The sequence below is a fragment of the Cydia splendana genome, chromosome 17 (genome assembly GCF_910591565.1).
Source record: "Cydia splendana chromosome 17, ilCydSple1.2, whole genome shotgun sequence".
NCBI classification, from domain to species: domain Eukaryota; kingdom Metazoa; phylum Arthropoda; class Insecta; order Lepidoptera; family Tortricidae; genus Cydia; species Cydia splendana.
In genome coordinates this window covers 10,442,845-10,463,322 of record NC_085976.1, presented here as the reverse complement: position 1 = coordinate 10,463,322, position 20,478 = coordinate 10,442,845, and the positions used below count along the sequence as shown (strand labels likewise).

General features: G+C 37.8%; 1 protein-coding gene across 2 annotated transcripts in view; it reads left to right on the top strand.

Moving 5' to 3' along the window:
* The window catches only part of LOC134798790 (tyrosine-protein phosphatase non-receptor type 9), a 117,873-nt gene that overhangs the window by 75,299 nt on the left and 22,096 nt on the right, over nt 1–20,478 (top strand). For both annotated transcript variants that reach the window (XM_063771173.1, XM_063771172.1), the window contains exon 5: nt 19,355–19,563. In XM_063771173.1, coding sequence (XP_063627243.1) covers nt 19,355–19,563 — 209 coding nt within the window. The remainder of the gene's footprint in view (nt 1–19,354; nt 19,564–20,478) is intronic.

The window sequence follows — 20,478 nt, the reverse complement described above, 5'->3', positions numbered from 1 at the left end:
CCCCAACCAGAACTGAAATTATCAAATTAGTTTTGCAGAATGCTAATACAGTTCTCTACCAAACTTCTTTTCCCGTATTGACTAGTTTTTTTGGGAATTTTCAATCTTTTTTCCATAAGGTACCTTTTCTACTAAACTCTGAGACGACATTACTAGGCTTATAACTAACTTATAACAAAAATAAAAACAGGTAAACAAACGTTACGCATTAAGGTTTCAGATCACACAATAAAAAAACATTGAGCATTTTTTCACCTCTTTACAAAACATTTCATATCTCCGAAACTAGAAACCCTCATAAGGTACCTTTTCCCGTGGAACGTCACATATGTTTAACCTGCATCATGTCCTTATACTTCATTATAAAAAAAAAACATTTTATTTTTCTTCTCATTATTTTTTATACTATTCGCGGAGGTACACCTACAAAAAAAATATGCATGAGTAGCCACTAATACCCACTATATACACATATAAAAATATTTGCATAAATCTTCGTGCGTCATGTCAAAAAAAAAACATTATCGAACAAGGATCTCGGAAACGATTTCGATGAAATTTGCTATATGGGTGTTTTCGGGGGCGATAAATTGATTTAGCTAGGTCTAATCTCTGGGAAAACGCGCATTTTTGAGTTTTTTTATGTTTAGAGCATTTTCCGAGATCCTTGTTCGATAATGTTTTTTTTTTGACATGACGCACGAAGATTTATGCAAATATTTTTATATGTGTATATAGTGGGTATTAGTGGCTACTCATGCATATTTTTTTTGTAGGTGTACCTCCGCGAATAGTATAAAAAATAATGAGAAGAAAAATAAAATGTTTTTTTTATAATGAAGTATAAGGACATGATGCAGGTTAAACATATTCATTTTGTAGTCTATTTCATTGTTGTCAAATATAATTTTGTTTGGTTAATCTAACTTGAACGGTTTACAAAATATGACACTTTCAATGATACACTGATGATTTTACATTATCCTGAATAACTCGAAAACAAAAGAAGATCGAGGACTGATATTAAGCATAGAGAGTTCTTAGGACCTGCCAGTACACCACCTGAAAGAATGACCAAATCCGTCGTTGGGGGCACTTCTTGTTCGCTTAGCCTGCTAGACCCTTTTGATATTTCAGCATTGTCACAGTAGCCATATATTATGATAGCCACGAAACCTGTTGTCCGTCGTATGTACGTCGACTGGACCGTAAATACCTTGTGTGTACAGTCGGTTCCCCAACTCAACCCAAGTTGCCATACTAATTGTATAGAAAAGTATCCACTTTTCTTACACGTATACGAATACAATTAGTATGCCAACTAGTACACACGATTCCCTAACATACTGTACTAGTAACTGTCATAACAACGAGTTATGTTACAATATTATCTAGTCTTTGAAACCGAATAGGCAGGAATGTTTAAATTGGAAACCTAATTTTCATGTATAGGTAGGTAACTATCTAAATTGTTACATTTAGTTATTGCTTCCCATGTCATATTATATACCATATCATATTTTATATATATAGTCCGCTAAGTAAGTGGCTTTATGCCACATGTAGTGAGATATACTTAGGGTTGTCAAATCCCTTGCTAACGTCAACGTACCATATCAAGTATATTGAAAGGTACTTATGCTAAATGCTTTTTTATTTTATTATGAAATATATTTTATATTTGATTTTATTTAGTGAAATTCTTGCGTGATGTTGTTTCCGTACTTTCCAAGAAAATTATGCTTTGAATACCGTAAAATCGGGTTACATTGGCCCTGGAGGGTAACATCGTCCATCGGGATTGATTCAACATTGTTATCTGGTTGGTGTTAGCCAACCGTCCACGTTTTTGTAATTTTTATTACATTCTTCTATATGTGATTTTCATGCGGGTCAAGGTTATTCTGTCCGGGCTCTGATGGGTCAAAGTAAGGTGACTACTGCGGTATTTACCTAGATACATATGTAATCCCAAAAAAAAAACTATAGACAAAGAGTTATCGAGTAACAATTAGGTACTTAACTTTACGTTTATATAATTGATGACTTTAGTAGCATTAAAATAAGTTAGGGCACTATGAGACGTCTTATTAATCCAAAAAAGCCACCTGCTCACCCGACAACCCTAGTGGTCTGCGGCTGTGTACACTGTACATCATCAGCGAACTCTGAAGCTTCTCATTTCCCGCGTGAATACGCGCCATTTTGTCCGGAATGACGGCAATACTCTTTTGACCCTTTCAGACCCGACGCTTCTAGTGCTTTTTCCTCCTATAACTATAAAAGTGGCCACCTAGCAAATTTTCCTAGCGTACTGATGCCGTACACACCACAAATGGGTGCACCCGGGAATTACCATTTGCTTCATGGGTTATAAGTGAAATCATTACATTCCTTAAGGATTTTCATGTCTGACAAAATGGATCAGGGTGGAACTACGCTAAAGTACCTACGTCTTGCAGTACCTTTTATGACGCACAACACAACGTAGGTACTGTAAACATATCTAAGATATACATAAATCCCGACTCGCGCTTGGCTGGTTTATACTATAAATAACGTTTCTATAAATATTCAGTCCCTTGTTGAATCAGCAAATCAAATTATTGGCTGCTGCCCTTTTGATTAAGTCCACATCCAATCAAAGCTTATTCAGCCGGATTCTGTAAACTTCTACGCCTAAACTAAATGGTCCAATGATGAAGCAACATTATACATATATTTGTCGATCTGAAATGGTTTCTATGAATTACCCGGCACGAATACGGACGGGAATAGGAATAACCTTTATGAAACAATAGTATTTTTTTACTAAATTAACTGAATCTCTCTAAATTCGTTATTTATTCTGACAACGTTGAGTTCGACATCAAACATTTACATTTCATGTCCGATTTAGAATGTGGAACCTATAAAATGATATGGGTTCATAAAATATCCGTCACGTCTCCTAAAAATAGATTTACACGAACGACAAGCATCAAGTGCTTTAATAAAATTAACATTGATTAAGTACGACAAAGCAAACGATTCAGTTCTAAATATACCTAGCATTCTACTCTGACTACTCTTTTCAGTTGGTATTTCTATGCGGAGGCGGGCTGGATGAATGTAGGCAGTTAAATGCAACCCTTTGCGAGATTGCGAATAAATCTGTCCTTTTAGCGCACACGGCTCCGAACACCTGGAATTTTTCCGTATTCACATATTTACGCCTTATTTTACTATGCGTCACTTTTAGTGTTACACTGACCTGAATTATATTCCTAAATCGAATCAAAATGCAATTCCAATTTAATCTGATCAGTGTGGACAGTGTGTAATCAGTGCGTTTACGCTTAAACTCGCGTATCTGTTTTTGCGTTATTGGGAGTGGATGCGCAGGCACTCGCACCAACCAATACCATTCCAATCTACGAATGCTTACCTCAAATTTTAACGAGTATTGACCCCCAGTTTGCGTTCAATTAGGAATTAACGTACGCGATCGGATCGATTATGACAGCGCCGCAGGGAATCCAATTATTTCATTAACATCGCGTATCTGGCTATTATCCTGACTCAATAGTGTTGGCGCCAGCTAATTTAATGCAAATTCGTCCATATTTCTTTTCGATTAAGGTTTAATTAAAGCCATTTGTATTCTGTCTGGGCAAGAATACTTTGAAGTAAAGATAGCGAGGGCGAAAGTAGGTACCAGAGATAGGTACCCAGTCCTTTTTGTCCTCTCAAACGGTCCGTAGGTTTATTGGTTCGAGATATCAGTAGCGGAATATAGAATTTTCCGCTTTGTTGAACCATTTTCCCTTTGTGTTGGAATATTGTCATTGAATTTTACGAAGCCAGGTTAAATGACTTGAAACTTTAGTGTCTTTGTACGACTGAATAAGGTTTTGTACGAGTATGTATGTATTGTGCACACTAATAAATTTTCTTATTTATCTCCCAAACGGTTTGATAAAAATATAGTTGGTTATTTCGGTATTATAGATGATACTGACAAGCTATATTATATTATATGGTTCATAGATATTATTCTACATAGTTTCAAGTCACCAAATTGCACTGTTACAATATTGTAGAGCGTTTTAAAATTTTAGAAATGCAGGGAACTCGATTAAATCGTACATATTAAAAATAACGTTATCATTCTTACTTGTATTAGGTACTAAATTAATAGGTAAGGTAGGTAGGTACTTAGTCCTAGTTTGAGTTAGCTCGGAGAATACGGATCCTTCAGTAATTTAATTTTGCCAAAGTAAATTACTTCGCGTGTTGAAGTGGTGGTTCTAGCTCAACTAGCGCCAGCGAGTATTTGACTCTAACGAACCAGTATAATTGTGATGAACGTCAACGAGATTTAAAAAATATGGCACAGTTTACGCAGGAGAAGAATATGCAACGCATATAATAATTATGTGAATGCTACTACTGTGCATACAAATTTTGATTTTCGTTTTTTGCGATAGGGCCTCAGGCCTGCTGGCCTAGCCAAGCTGTCAATCGCTATCGCTTCGACAGCGAAACGCTTTGTGTATCTCTATCACTCTTCCATATTAGTGCAACAGTGACAGTTGCGTTTCGATCGCTACGGAGCGTAAGCGATTGGCATGTTGGCTACGCGTCCTGGCTGGAACACTCTCCTGCGGTCGCCAAAGCGTCGGAAATAATCCGGGAGCCAGTAAAGTCAAGAGCCGGGTTTGTCTAGCGGACTCGACCCGCCCTACTTCGCCGAATGGCATTTGTTTAGCGACGAGTCATTGTTGAACTTTCCCCGCTCTGATGAATTCGGCGGTTGCTGCTCCGTTTACAAACGCCTTTGCTTTAGCACCAGCTTTGTTGCTTTAGCCTTAATTTTGACTGAAATTGAAAGCTAAACGGGTTTAAGCGCTGGATTTTCAGTCTACTTGACATCGTAAAATAGTAATTCTTTTTGTCGTGAAAACAATTAACACGACGAGCTTTTGTTAATTTGTTGTGGCAACATCAGACTCCACATCAGTCTATACCGGGTGTGGCCTGTAACATGAGCAAAAAATTAAACTGTAGGCTGTACTCCTCATACTGACCAACATTTGTTCAGCGACTTTTAAAAATAACTTGTGGTTTGATTTATAATACACTTTAAAGTTTATTCTAAGACGCAATGTATTGCGAATTTTATGTTTAAGGCGTGACAAGCAACGTCAATCACAATGATATGGCGTGGCGATGGCGTTCATTGAAGATAATATTTATTTTGTATGAAAAATAGGGAGTCTAAATACTTCATAATTTTTAAAAGTTGTTGAACAAAAGTGTCACCGTTTGAGGAGTACAATCTATGTTTTAATTATTTGCTCATGTTCCTGTAACAGTGGCCTGCCACACCCGGTATATCTATACTTTATCGAAGGGTATCGCACGTCAAATAACGACCTTTATGGAATGCCTATTACTTTAGTAGAGTGAGTAAACATGGAAATGTTAACTCAATCTAAATTATTTGAAGTATATTTTGTGCGAGTAGACTAACGCATTGAGTGTATTATTCTAATGCATAGATTGACGATTGACGTCATGGGCCGACTAGACACTAGATAGTTTAGTCTTCTAGGTCTAGACGTTTCGATGGTTAAGGGATGAAATTGTGCTCTAGTTTTAGGGTATTATTTGGCGTTTTACCTAGCCGCAGTTTTTGCAACCGTGAAACCATTTTTTTTTCTTTTTTGTAAAACCTGATAAAAACAACATACCTAATAAAGGTTACTTCAATCTATTACCACTTCAATTATACCCACAAAATTACGCGGTTTCAATATAAAACGCTCAAACAACGCGGTGCTGCGTCACAACACTAGGTATCCTACAGATATCTTGACAAATAGAAACGATTTGGTGTATTAGCAACAGTCAAATCTCTCGCTTCACGAGATGAAAAAGTAAACAGTTACAAATAAAATAAAATATTAAAAGTCTGTCTTTTGTCCGCTGAGAAATTGAGCAGACCTTTCCATTAGATATAAGGACTGTTCCAAGTTCATTTGAGTAGGTAGAGTTACTGCATTGAGCATTATCCTGCATAGACTCCTGACGTCATGGGCCGTCTAGACAGTGTAAGCTGTCGGACGATGCTCTGTGTTTACCAGCTCCCGCAGTTTACGGATACATGAGGAGAGTGAACTTGATGACCTCCCATTTACAATTGAACCTTGAGCTAACCTTTCTATGCTTGAGCGTCCATTAACGACTCCAATGTATTTACACCCCCGAACTTGAACGAATTTACAGTTAATTCTTCCTGCTGTTGTACGACACGCAGCTACGGATTGGAGTCAAAAATGTTCACAATCACACTAAACCACTGAACAGATCACAGACACAAAACAACTCGAGATAAAAATCAAATAAACATTATTCACTTTAAACTTTTGCACAATGACACGTTAGACAGTCAACAAACAGAATAATCTTTTACGGTACATATGGTCCTATTTTCCCGCACTAATGCGTAAAATAGTATTAGCTTTTCGTGCGATGTCAAAAGTTTAAACGGCCATATGTACTGTAAAACGTTGTGCGATACACGTGCGAATAGGTAATTCGCAACTCGTGTCGATTTAAAACACTCCCTTCGGTCGTGTTTTAATTTATCGCCACTCGTTTCGAATTTCCTCTTTTCCGCACTGCTACTTGTTTATTTTTCAATAGTTCGATAAAAAGAAAATAACAAGGAGTATCTTTTATTACTGTCTTGAATATCACAAAAAACACAACGGAAACAAATAAGAAATACAAAAACACGCTTACAAGGCTTCAGTAATTTCTGCAACATGTTCGTAAATTTCTGCTTTGCACTTGTTTGCTCTATCCAATTTCGTCGGAGTTTCGTCGTATTTTGTCAAAAGTTAGTAGGTTGCGTCGATCTTTAGCTTCGAGTTTGTAGAAGTTGGACGACGAATTGAACTACACTAGTGTTTATTTTGCACCGCTCCGCCGACCATCGAGGTTAAGTCCGTTGGAGCATGTTCAATCCGCGCTGAGCCCTACGATTTGAACGTCCATGTTTTCGGACTTAGTAGCACGCAGTGATAATGTTCCTTCATGCGATTGAGCGGGTTTACGCGATCATTTCGATCACTTCGTGGTGGATAAATGCAGAGTGGCTAAAGCTAACGCGGTCTACCAAATCTACTGCGAAACCCTTTTCATGTTGGGTAGGAAACCGTGAAACATTTAACTATTTTAGGTATCGAGGGAAATATTTATGGTAGGGTTTCAGTATACTTTAGGAAAAAACATTTACGAATGAGCAACACTTGTGCTTATAAAACATATGTGTATGCGCTGCAATAACGCAACGCATAAGGTAAAAGTACGCTTCACCGAACGCTTAAGACCTGCACGTACGTTTCTTTTTTTTTTAGTTCTGGTATTTTCATACGAATATGTTCAATACTAAAATAGAAACGTAAATAAATTTGTCCTCATTTAAACATACCTATAAATTACTGAAATGATTGGACGTATGTTAAAAACATTTTTAAAGTATTTTTTTCGGTTTCCTTGATTTGTACCATTTACCGAGCTAAGAAACGTGATTTGCACATTATACCGAATAGGGAGACCGCATTACCGAACTAGGAAATAATTGTATGAAAATATGGTGTTGAGTGGCGCTCAAACAATTTTTTTAATTAAGCCTGTCGTAAAGCTACTTGGAGGCACTGTCATGTCATGCGACTCGTCAGGTATAATACAAAATTTTGTTTGATTATTAGGTTTACACTAATCCATACTTGTAGGTAGGTATTAAATGATATATAAAATATTATTCCTTTAATATTGTTATTATCTTATTGAGTTTTTTGTCCATATTCCAAGACTATTATCAGGCGTTCAATAAGTAAGTCATAAGTTTGAGAAGCGCTGGCATTTAAATAATGGTCACAAGAAATAAACATATGAATATCGACCTAGCCGTTATCGTAATAAGGATGATATTCTAATGAACGTCGAATAGAAACATGGCCAACGCAAGCATGAATTCGGTAGCAGATACCATGGGTACCATTCACCGAACGGCCGTTCGGTGAACGAAACATGGAAAATATGTGGAACCTATTTCGCGAACAGATTTTGAAAATAGTATTTAAATCGTAATAAATATGGTACAACTACAAATCTATCATTAAATTTAATACTTGAATCCATTACAAAACCGTACATGTATAAAGTTATTGCTAATACTGACGTAAAATATCTAAAATTATTGTTTGATAATAGTCTTACCAAAAACCTTATTTTGATGCCATAAACTCGTAAAACATGAACATTTCAAACGCAGTTTTATAATAATCTATATAGGTTATTGTCGTTCGGCAATTGCTCTTAAAATTACAAATACATTAATTTATTTGTGAAATTAGGTAGTTAATCTAAATAGTTCGTAATCAACCAAACGATAAATAATTTCAAAAACATACGCTTTTCCTGATTCCGGAACTGTTCGATAATACCTTCCAATCAAATTGTTGCTGTACTCATCACCGAACTCACATCAAGCTTAAATTCTGATAATATGACTGCACTAAATTCATTAAATTTACTAAAATACACAAACTAATTAAGTAATCACACTGTAAAACCATACTTTGAAACACAGAAATAAATTTAAAAGGTTTTATGACCTTAAGAAATATACGCAACTTCTTACCGATTTCTTTAAGGTTGCCCGTACAAAGTGGCAATCGGCAGCGACGGTGCGTTACGATCAGTTGCCACGTCAAAACTGCGGCACATAATGATCGACTCTGAGGCATAGTGGAAGGGATAAGTATTTAACTTGTGGAAAAAATATACGCAACTAAATATCAGTAAGTAATCGACTTATAGCCTACAATAGAAGAAATTCGGTGATACGGACGGATACGGAGCGTTCGGTGGAGCGTACATTTACCTTAGAGCGTAAACTATGCTTTAATGCCTTTTAAGCACAGCATCGGTGGTCGGTCTCACTCTTTTATTAAAGCAAAATGTGAGACGCAATACACATTGGACTAAGATATTGGACGGATGGATAACCCTTAATGAAGTGAACAGGAAAACAATCAACTTATTAAAATCATAGTTTCCCGCCCATCACCACTTTACGACCGAATTTAACGAGCAATCGCCTCACACGACGACCATCGCTCAGCATGCAACTCGAGTAGGCGAAAGATTCGTACGAGTCTCTACTCTCTAGCTAGGTGCTCCTGAGGGCGGCCGTCGTTCTTACAGGGGCTTGAAATAGCGGGGGCATTGACCTGTCACCCCTGAGTATCGCCGGGACCCGCTCGCCCTAAGTAACCTTTCAAATATTGTTTACCGATTTAATGTGAACTTGGAAAAGCGTTATGATACTATAGAAGGAAATGTTGTACTACAGTTTTAGGTACAAGTAAAGTTGCGCGCTTGGCTAATATTTGTGTTTTGCGATTAGGTATACTTATTTACTGACTTTACTGTATAAATAAACACGGAACGGCGGTGTGTTTAAATTACAGGGTAGAACAACGATCATAGTTATGTGGTCCGGAAATATTTGTATTTGTTTTATTTTAAGAAAATGCCTTCACAGTCTAACTACGATTAAAAGATTAATTGGATACAGAGTTTTAAATCGCTTGGCAATTCATAAAAAAATATCCCTGAAATTCACAATAAATTTTACCGTTCCAGTCTCATACCTTTATAGTAAAATAGCCGCAAAAAAAACTGTCTCAAAGTAATTAGTTAACTTCATACACGTTATTGAATTGATTTAGTAGAACCGAGATATCACACATTATTCAAATACATAGAAATTGGGAACACCTTGGGAATCAGAATATAATTATTATATTCTGTTCCTTAGAATTCCGGTCTCAACTCAACCACAGGCGTCAATTAAAATGAGCAATTACTTGAAAACACTTTATTAATCAAACTAAGATCCAGAAATGTCTGTAATTTAGAGTATTCATGGAGCCGGCTCCGCTCTGGTGAGTTTAGTTCTGTTACTTAAGTAATTAAATACTTAATACATGGCCTTTCTAGTTGGCATTTTGATTATACCGCAAAACCCTTTGTCCTTTCCATTTGGACGGGGGTTTTACCCGTTCCGTTTATATTCAATACTAACTCTTACCCAATAAGGCCTAGTTTCCTCTTTGAGTTGGAACTAGTGCTACTACGTCAATTCCTGGGTTTAGTTGTCAAGCGGACCACAGGCACCCACGAGCCGTGGCAAAAAGCCGGGACAACGCAAGGAAGATAATACTAGCGGCCCGATTCGAACTTTAAGATACGTCAATTAATAGATAATAGATCTAGAAACGATATGGATTACATATGTCGGCTTTTGTAATGTTGCTGTATAAGATTGAGAAATAAATCGCGCTACAGGTTTACAAGGATTTTCCCTTTAAAGCGGAAAACGTCCGCTACGGCTACGGCGTAGCGCTACGAGATTAGCTTAACTAGATTTGAAAGAAAAAAGGGGTACTTTTATTATTTCACCCACGGACTTAAACGTGGGTGTGGATTATTTAAAGTATTACGGTTTCATAACGCTTTATTTACGAGCGTATTGACATGTTTGTCAAATTAATTTAACAGTATCAAGTTATGGATTGTTGTTTTGTATGTTGTAGTTGCATCGAAAACATGGCTAAAGCAGGCCCCTGAGCCTTTCAAATGGATGCCGTTACAATGGATTCATCCAAATGGACGGCATCCTAATATTAAACATTGAACGTTTTTGATATTCACGGACCGATTTTGGATTGCAGCCACGCTATTTGGACTGTTGGAAGGCTCGTCAGTGGCCACCTTAACACATAAGTTGTGTAGTTTATTGAAGAAGAGCGGAGTGATACGTGGAGTCAAGGTTAATAGGAAAGTAAATATTGTATAGAAATCACGTGACTTTTCTTTTGCAGTTGTCATTACCATACAATACATGTTTGCTTTTCGTTTTACGATTGTCTACTTGGCGCCTTATGCACAAACTTTTGCGGGGATGTATGCCAGACCCCTTTTCTTACAGTGTACAATAGCCTTCAATAGTGTATTAACCAGATGACTGCGGCTGCACCTATATATTTACTCGTAGGTACATCGTCACACGTGGCTGAGCTTTTTCAATGACGCTGATAAAACACATTCAAACGCACTTCAAACCTTAAATGATGAGAACCCGTGTCATTGTTGATTAGCGGATCCGCAAAACGACTTTATTAATTAAACACGTACTTAATTTACATTTATTATTCAGGAGTTTTATCTAGACTGTTAAATAAATGAACAGAGTATGAAAAACGTCTTTTTTTATTTGAATATTTTAACCCATATCAAGTTTAAATTTAGGTGACACCAGTAGGAATGCTTTGATGTTCTGTTCTGAATAATTATGTCCCTAATTCGCAAATTGAATTATATAAATATTTATAATCTAAGAAGAAAGAGGCATGAAAGCACTGAATTCGCAAATGATGTCTCATCTTGATATCCTAATTACGGAATGGCGTACACAAAAATGTCTGTCTTTAGCAATTTCCTTATGGATATATAATAAATTACGTCTGCAAATTGCTAGCGAACGATTCGCGTGTTCGGTCGAAAATGTCTGTTTACAAGTATTACTTTTGCCCCTGTTTATAGGAATATTATTTTGAAGGTATTTTGACGTTCAAGCGAAGCTGGCTTTTCTGCCAAAAATATCGTTCGTATTTTTTACGAGTCTTAATTTAGCGTTGCCTTGGCTGTCATACTCATAAGTAAACGTTCCAAAACGTTCCAACGAATTGAGTTCACAAATCCCCTTTCGATTGGTGTAAGGGCGGCATTTATATGCGCTCCGCGTATAGATTTGTGCTGAGCCTTTTCACATGCAATATTAATTTTCGCTACGCCTCTCGAGGCTCCGACGACTCGTTACTTTCCATTTCTACCTTGATCAATGATTTATTTTGGTTTTAAGTTATTAACAACTGCACTTAGTTGAGTAATTATTGATATAGCACCTACCGGTGCAATGATCGCTGTTATGTCTTCATGAATATATTATCATGACACCTTTTTATTTCTATGGTATTAAAGCTGTGTTACGATGTAAATATTTGGTCACTTTGACCGTCACTATCTATTTCATGCTGACTTTAAAAGGTTACCGTTATGAGCTTACACCGTCACAGGAGTGGTAAGGTCACCGACCCTTTAAAGGTGGATATTTTTACATCATTTCGGCTCAAACCGTAACCACGTTCTATTCTAGTCAGTGTAATCCCGGTAAAGTGACAGACACGAGACATCCTGCAATTCTGTGGATCTATTACAGCTGTTTAAAGATGCAGCCAACAGCTGTCGTCGCCTGCGATTAATTGTGTTTCTCCTGCGATAGGTATCGATGTTACCTTAGGGAATGTTTAATTGACATTTAGTCACAGTGTAACGCAGGAGTAATACTTATCTTAGTACAGGCGTAAAATTAAAACAGAAGAAAGAAACAAACCGATTAAAGAAATACTTAGCCTAGGTCACTGCAATAACTTATAACACAGACTGATCTATTTGTTTAATATGCCTACTGTAAAGTGTGGCCACAAATATACCTCCATTATGTATGTGTACTCGAACAACATTGTTTTTGTTTGTTTACATCGTATGAAAATAATGGACTAAGCCGTGTGTGAAAGTTTTGCAATTAAAGTACGGGATACGTTGTTCCCGATTTTGGTGTATTTTACATAACACTCATAACAGTTATTAGAATGGATGTAAAGGTGCGAGGGCGCGACCCGCACCGGAAACGTCCCGCGAGCTTCCGGAGGCCCTCCTGGTTCTGGACTAGCGCAAGAGATAGATATACAATGTCACATCATTAGGCTTCATTTCAAATCATTAAGGAAACCATTCCTTATACCTTATCCTTTACCTATAAGTTTGTCACGTCCTTACAATCTTCAGGGATCAGCGCACTTTATCAAACTCGCTCGCGTTCGTGTTTTTAACGGATACTAATTGCGTAATGCAGTGTGTTCGAAATATGAAAATCTCTAACATTCACATATTGTATAAATTTAGCTATTATAAATTCATTACACTATTATAAAAAAATGGCGAGGACTACCTACTCAGTCAAGAGTGCAACGCAAAAGAAGACATTAGGGATTTTGATGAGAGAGATACACAGTTGTTATACTGTGTATGGGTTTTTATAACAAGACGCCTAAACTGGTAATAATATTTGGTAACAAGTTCAGACGAACAGTGCCAGCTTTGATATTATCGCTGTCACCATGACGACATGTCGATGTCGCTCCTGCCGGGCTAGCACATGATTGGCGCGACAGTATCTCGCCTCGAGATAGACTACCCGTCCCTCTTTAATTAATACAGTTAGAAAAAGACGGGTAGTCTATCTCGCGGCCAGATACTGTCGCGCCAATCATGTGCTTGGCCTACAGTTACCGCCATGTACAAGATTGCATCTCAAATATCAAAAGTGCGGAGTGCGACCAAGATCGGAAAGATGCCAAGCCCACCCATCGTATCCCCTGCCAACAGCTTTTCGTATTTTTCAGCCTGCTACTTAACTTTACGTTTTTTTTCTGTGGCAGTCAACGAGCAGACGAGCCGCCTGATGGGAAGCGGTCACCGTCGCCCAACATGGTACATTAAAGCGGCCGCTTCCCTTTTGCTCACTCTCACTTCAATTATTTAGATCTGTGGTTACTGCGATGCCACTTCAATTATTTTTAAGCGTAAGCGTCATTCAATAGATCTGTGGTACCGCGATGCCAGACAAGATGGAGACTCGGCGCTCAGGTCACTCGGGCCATTTCATTCAGCACAGCACTCGAGATTTGACCGTGAATATTTATGAAGCCGAGCCGCACTCGGGCCTCTAATGCGGATTTATTATCGCCCCTTGCCTTCTGGGAGTTCGTTTTGTAATTAGTTTTTAATTCACTCGCTTTCTTCCCAATATTCCCCAGTTTTCTCGAGTTCGGGCTGATTTAGACGACGCGCGAACTAGCAATGCGATTTTAGTTACATTGCGGACTGTTGGTTACGTCCAATTCAACCGACCGATCCAAACCCGCAATGAAATGAAACTCGCATGCGAGTTCTCGCATCGTCTAAATGAGCCCGGCCCATCCCAACTCGATTACATTTTATAAGCGAGTGAAAAAGGAGTAATTTATACTTTTCTATTGACTATCTGCGAAAGTGCGTGTGTTGTTTAGTTGACCATTTTAGTCCTTTTATCATGGTCACAACTGAGGAAATTAACAACATTTAAAACAAAGAGTCCATGAACTTTCTATTTTCGTAGTTCCAAGTTTAGTCTGCCAATAAATCCTGCTTTCTAATGTGACCTTTAACAGCTGTTCCGGCCATTATTGTTTCTTCCTGTTTCCATTATAGAACAAGTAGCGCGTCTGAACTGAAACAGATACCTTCGTGAACGTGCCGTGCGGACTAAATATAGACTAACAAGGTACGCTGTTGACAACTTTTTAAATTGGGTAACATGATGAAATAAAGCAATTTGTAGGGTTTTACATACATTTTCCTGACATTTTCAGATTAAATCCCGGCAATTTATGAAAGTGGAGCTGAATAATTGAAATTCCATGGCAGTTTCGGTCGACCACGCGTTAAAGAAAATAGACTGTGACTTTTAAAATACTCGAGCCAAAGAAGCCCTCTACTCTATTTTGCAACCCTGAAGACACACAATGTTTTTCATAACATTTGCGAGGAAATAAATAATGCATTATACTTATATAGAGTGAGGCAACGAGGCATAATAGACCCATATTTGGCATACAGCCGTGCATCCATTGGTTGGAACAGTGTTAGTAAAATATTTCAAACTATCAAGTTACTCATATTTATTTAACACTTAATCATAAATAAATAATAAGTTAAGTACATAAAATGTACCTATACATTGACGGCTATTCCCTATAAACCTCTTAAGTTATTCTGTTTATAATCAGAGGACGCTGACAATAGAGCATTTACCATATTTTAGGAAGAAAAAGCTGCTCTATTGTTTCCTATAACCATTTGCCAGACCTTTGCTAAATGGTCATTATTTTAAACTAATTTATCGGAAGGTACGGAACGAGTGATATATTAAATTAATTTATCGGATATGGAACGAAGCATCTTAAATATTAAAATAAGTAGGTAATCCACAATCTCCAAATATGTGGAAAATCATTGACACTTACAATTAATGTCAAAAACAGCCATGACCTATGCCCAAGACCATGATATATGCCCAAATATTTGTGCAACTACATGCAACAAATTATAAAGTGTATTCCTGGGAGAAAGTCGATACTATTTAGGTACATACTTACATATTAGTCTGTAACAGGCCACACCGTGTCGGTATGTGTTTAGGAACGATTCGTAAGTAATGAAATGATAGGCTAATCAAGTTAGGGGTGCCCGTCTCCAAGAATCATTCTAATTGCGGCGAGCACGCGTTGACGCGCGATTGAACCAATATAAGAACACTTGATCACGCAGACAGTACATAGGGATTGCAAACCGGATTGATTTTCAATCCGGCCGGATCCGGCCGGATTTTGGCCTCAATCCGGCCGGATCCGGCCGGACCGGATCCGGTTAGGTATAAGGATATTAAAGTTAATTAAATGACATATTTTTCAAGTTTTATGCGTTATATGAGAAACAAAGGGTATTTTTACAAATGTATTCATAAAACAACAATTTGAAGTTAAAAGAAATAATGTTTTAACAATAAAATAAAAGTAAATATTAAAAAGTGTCACATAGTCAATCTCAATTTAAAAATAAAATTTGAAGTCTAAGTCATTTATTAATTTTATTATATTTAATCATTCACATTCTGCTCAAATTTATACGTTTACAATAAAATATAAATTTGATTAGATTCTAAAGCCTGTTAATGGGATAATTATGGGATGGGAAATGGAACTCCTTGAAAGGACAAGTTTTCGTAGCTGTTCTTTGATGGAATTATTTGTAACGCTGACATCCATTCTAGTAACAAGATATTTTACTTTTAACCAGAATTGTATGAAATGCGCCCCAATATTATCTTGCTTTCATTTTTTATCCGTGAAAATAGTTTTATAGCCTAAATCACAAATAAATAAATAATTCAAGAATAGATATTTGGGGACAATTTTATACAGATCGACCTACTCGTAGCCCCAAACCAAGCAAAGCTTGTAATATGGGTACTAGCTAGCTCTAGGTAGTACTACTACGCGACGATATATATACGTATAGTATATTGATAAATACATGCTTATATACGTAGAAAACACCCATAACTCAGGAAGAAATATCTGTGTTCATCACACAAATAAATGCCCTTACCTGTATTCAAACCCAGGACCATCGGCTTCATAGGCAGGGTCACTGAATGGTCACTCACTAGGCCAGACTGGTCGTTACAAATGCCTTCCATGGCATCTCCGTCCTTTAATTTTTACTTCTAATTATTTAAGTAATCGTCGTATCGTGCCGATTCGTGCCACCAACATGAAAGAAGAGGAAAGCCTCTTCTGTTCTCAATCATTGTCATATTAAATATCTTCTTATTTTACTAAATTTGGATTTTTTCATTCGTTCTTTATTCTGTTTAACTTCTTTCTTCTATCCGTCGCCTTTATCTCACCTAAAACGCGCAGTGCTGCGTGCGGTCTTTTTTTCTATTTTCCCGGATCCGGTCCGGATCCGGTGATTTCAACCGGATCCGGTAAGCTCCTAAAAAGTGCCGGATCCGGCCGGATTACCGGATCCGCCGGACCGGATTGCAATCCCTAAGTACAAGGTACTTAGGAGGATTAACAGAAAAGGTGTATTTACAAACAAATTTAGAGATCGTTTACTTCGTTTGGCAACAGACGTATGTGGCTAACATCTATCGGATCGTATTATCTTCACAATTCGCCTAAAAACTTCATTCCCACACTCTCACTCAATAAGAATACCAACTGGCGGCACTCCTGACGATTTTTATTTCGACATTTATGTGGGTGTAATTAATTAATTTGTACGCTTTGCGCATATTACACGAGTGTTTCAAATGTGGCGATTGAAATATCTCAAAACTGAACCCAGAACATTTTTTTAAAACGTGATTTCGGTAGTCAATCAGGACTAAAAATTCTAGTCTACGGCTATATTATTTATTATTGTTACTCATTACCTCTGGTTTAGAAGCAAATCTTATTGCTCAGCTACAGGAGCTAATTTGATAATTACGTCACAATCACATAGGTACGAAACGTATACCCAGTAGTTTTTCTAAATCCCATACTTTATTGTAGTTCTGAGAAGAGGATACTTGTATTTATATATATAGAACCCGAATGTCCAATTGTTAACGGAATAAACATATTATTCAGGGCAAGTTTAGGTGTATATCTTGTTACATATAGTACAAAATTAACGTGGCGGATGGAAGCTTCCAGGAATCCGGCCTGTATCTCACCTTACAATATATTGAAGACTGGGGCACTAATTAAAATAGCTTCTTGGGAACATCGCCGCTTACAATTTACGTGGGTTTACCCTCATTATTGCGTTAAATCTCGGATAACTTATTTCAGTAGGTAAACCTGCCTTCAGATTATAATGCCAAATTAATGAACTCCAGACATTTTTTTATTTGTAGTATGTTTTCTTAATTATAAACAATTGGCGCATTAAGTTCTTAACTGCCGCTACATAGGGCCGGCAACTTACAAAATTTACGAAACCCTTTTGTCTTGTCTTGGATATCGGAATCCGGAATCCCTCTCATCCATCAAAATCAGTCAATCGACTACACGGTTATTTTCCCATCCGTCAATCCTGTGGCAGCTAAGACTCTCGTTTTTTTTAATTCATAGGGAATTGTCTCGTAATTACTTAAGACGACTCATCAAATCGAGAAGAGAAACGTACTTTGTATATAGGTAGTTGTAATCTCTGCAACACTGTTGCCAACTGATAAATTGATAGTGTTGAATTTATGGACATACCTATTTCAAATGAAAAAAAAAAACGGTGGCATTACTGGCAGAGAAGCCATTGAAGTCAAATCTATTCACTTTTTATACATTTTGACACGGAACACAACAACAGTAGTTTGTGTAAATGTGTTACAAGGGATCAAAATGATATATTTCCGTCAAGGGCGTACGTAAGGGGGTTTCCTGAATGAAGCTATGGATTCTAAAGTAGAATCCTGAGCGCAATGAGGGATTCAAGTGTTAACGCCCAAGACGAAATAATTTTGATACCGTGTGACACATACTGCTTTTCACATCAACTATGAGGAAATTGTTATGTTCCTAAATATGTATTATTTGACCAAAAAAAAATAGTATGCAAGAAAGAAAAAATCGTGTCCTAGAACAGAAAAGTACAACTTTGATCCCTCCTAGCTGGGAAGAAAAGTGTCACTTTGATCCCTCCTAATAGCGGGGGAGGAAAAAGCCCTTTTTCGAATAGGTGATGTGAAAAATAGGTGTGATCGGGCATGTGTTTTAAAGGTCTCCTAGCCTATTCGGTAAGTTTAGTATTGGTAAATGGTATTAGTTTCCCTGCCTGGGAAGCTAGTGGTCCTAGGTTTGAATCCCAGCAAGGGTGTTTTTTTTGTGTTTACCACGAATATTATAATGTAACCCCCTTATTCATAAAACTTTACGGACGATTTTGTTAAATTATGTTTTATCCCTTTCTTACAAATACATAACTCAAAATGACAGATAAAGACAAACGATTCATAGCTAATTCAGGCCAGTAACGGGTTTATGAATAACGCCATAATGTTCCACGTCTCCTATAAGATTTATTTATGGACGTGTAACTGACGATCCAATTATGTAACAATAGCAGATTGTACAACAAGGGCATAAAGTGACCCATTTTTACCCGAGGCAATTTTTTGGTCTGAGCAAAGCGAAGACCAAAATAGTAGACGAGGGTAAAAATGGACATTTATGACCTTGTTGTACACTCTGCTTTTCACTTCGATTGCGAGGAAAATATACAAAAAATCAAATATTTTAGGTTATTTTAACGTATTTATTCAAGACTAAAGAAAATTGTTCTTGGGCCGGTCGGAGGCGCGGGGCACGCCGATCGGGAGAGCGCCGGTCGGGGGCGTGCCGGCAGGGCTGGCAGTTTGTATGGCAGAATTTGGAATTTATTGCTAAGTCAATAAGGGTCGTATTAGATGATTTTACTTAATGCTCTAGAGCATAAAATGCGATTTTATGTCGTCTACGCACGACATAAAGGTGCACTTTTTGAGCATGAGAAGTGAAAAACTATTTTTTTGTTGCAGGGTGGCTACCCAGCGAAGTTAAAAAAGGTGTTGATAGTGACGGCGCCGCTCTGGTTCAAGGCGCCCTTCCGCATCCTTCGGCTGTTCGTGCGCGAGAAGCTGCGCGAGCGCGTGCACACGGTCAGCGCGCCGCAGCTCGGCGCGCACGTGCCGCGCGCCAGCCTGCCGCGCCAGCTGGGCGGCCTCCTGGAGCCCGACCACGCCGCCTGGTGAGTCACGTGGCCCTCGCTCGTCCGTGGTATGAGTCACATATAGCGCACATTAGGACTTGTTCTCCATCGGCCAGTGTTCTTGTTTTCTGATTTACGCTGTAACTTACACACAGCGGCTCATACGACGTCAACGGGGAACAAGACCATACCAAAATTGTAGCGATTTGGAAAAACCATCCTAGTTCCTACCTACGGTCAATGAAAAAGCACCCAACTCTTTATCATTCTGTACTTATTGCTTAAATTGGTACGAAATGACAACTAGCGACCACAAAATACCGCCATTATTATATTTAGTAAGAGAGTAACTGCAAACAAAAACGACATGGCCTCACAACTATATATATATACCTACCCCGCTTTCAAAAGGGACCACAACTCTAATACTCAATTTTGACCTACATTCGCTGCACCTCTGAGTAAAAAGCTTTTTATTTTTACGCCCTCGTCTGACGTCCGTTAAGCCCTGTCACGGCCAGGCACGCAACTTCCTTCCTCAATTTTTCCGCCAACTGCCAAATATAGTTTCACCAACGAGCCGATGGTCTGCTACCTATGGAAATGTGTCATAATTTCGGACGCACTATAAAATCCTGCTCTAATATCCTGACTCCCGACATTTCTTCGTTTTCTGATTTCAATCTTATATAGTACACTTAATTACCAACACAGGGCGCAAAGTAACACCCAATCAGACAATCATTTACGCAAATACGGGTAAAAAAAAGTACATCGGCCGTATATCTTCATGCAAAAATTACCACTCTCCTTTCTTCTTGGCAAACAAATTAAGCCATGAGATAAATTTTATTCCGAATTTCGGATTCATTAATTCATTCTTTAAGGTGAAATTAGGGGGTAAGCTTGTACAAAAGTGCGATTAACGAGTACTACGCAGAGTCGCGGAATAAA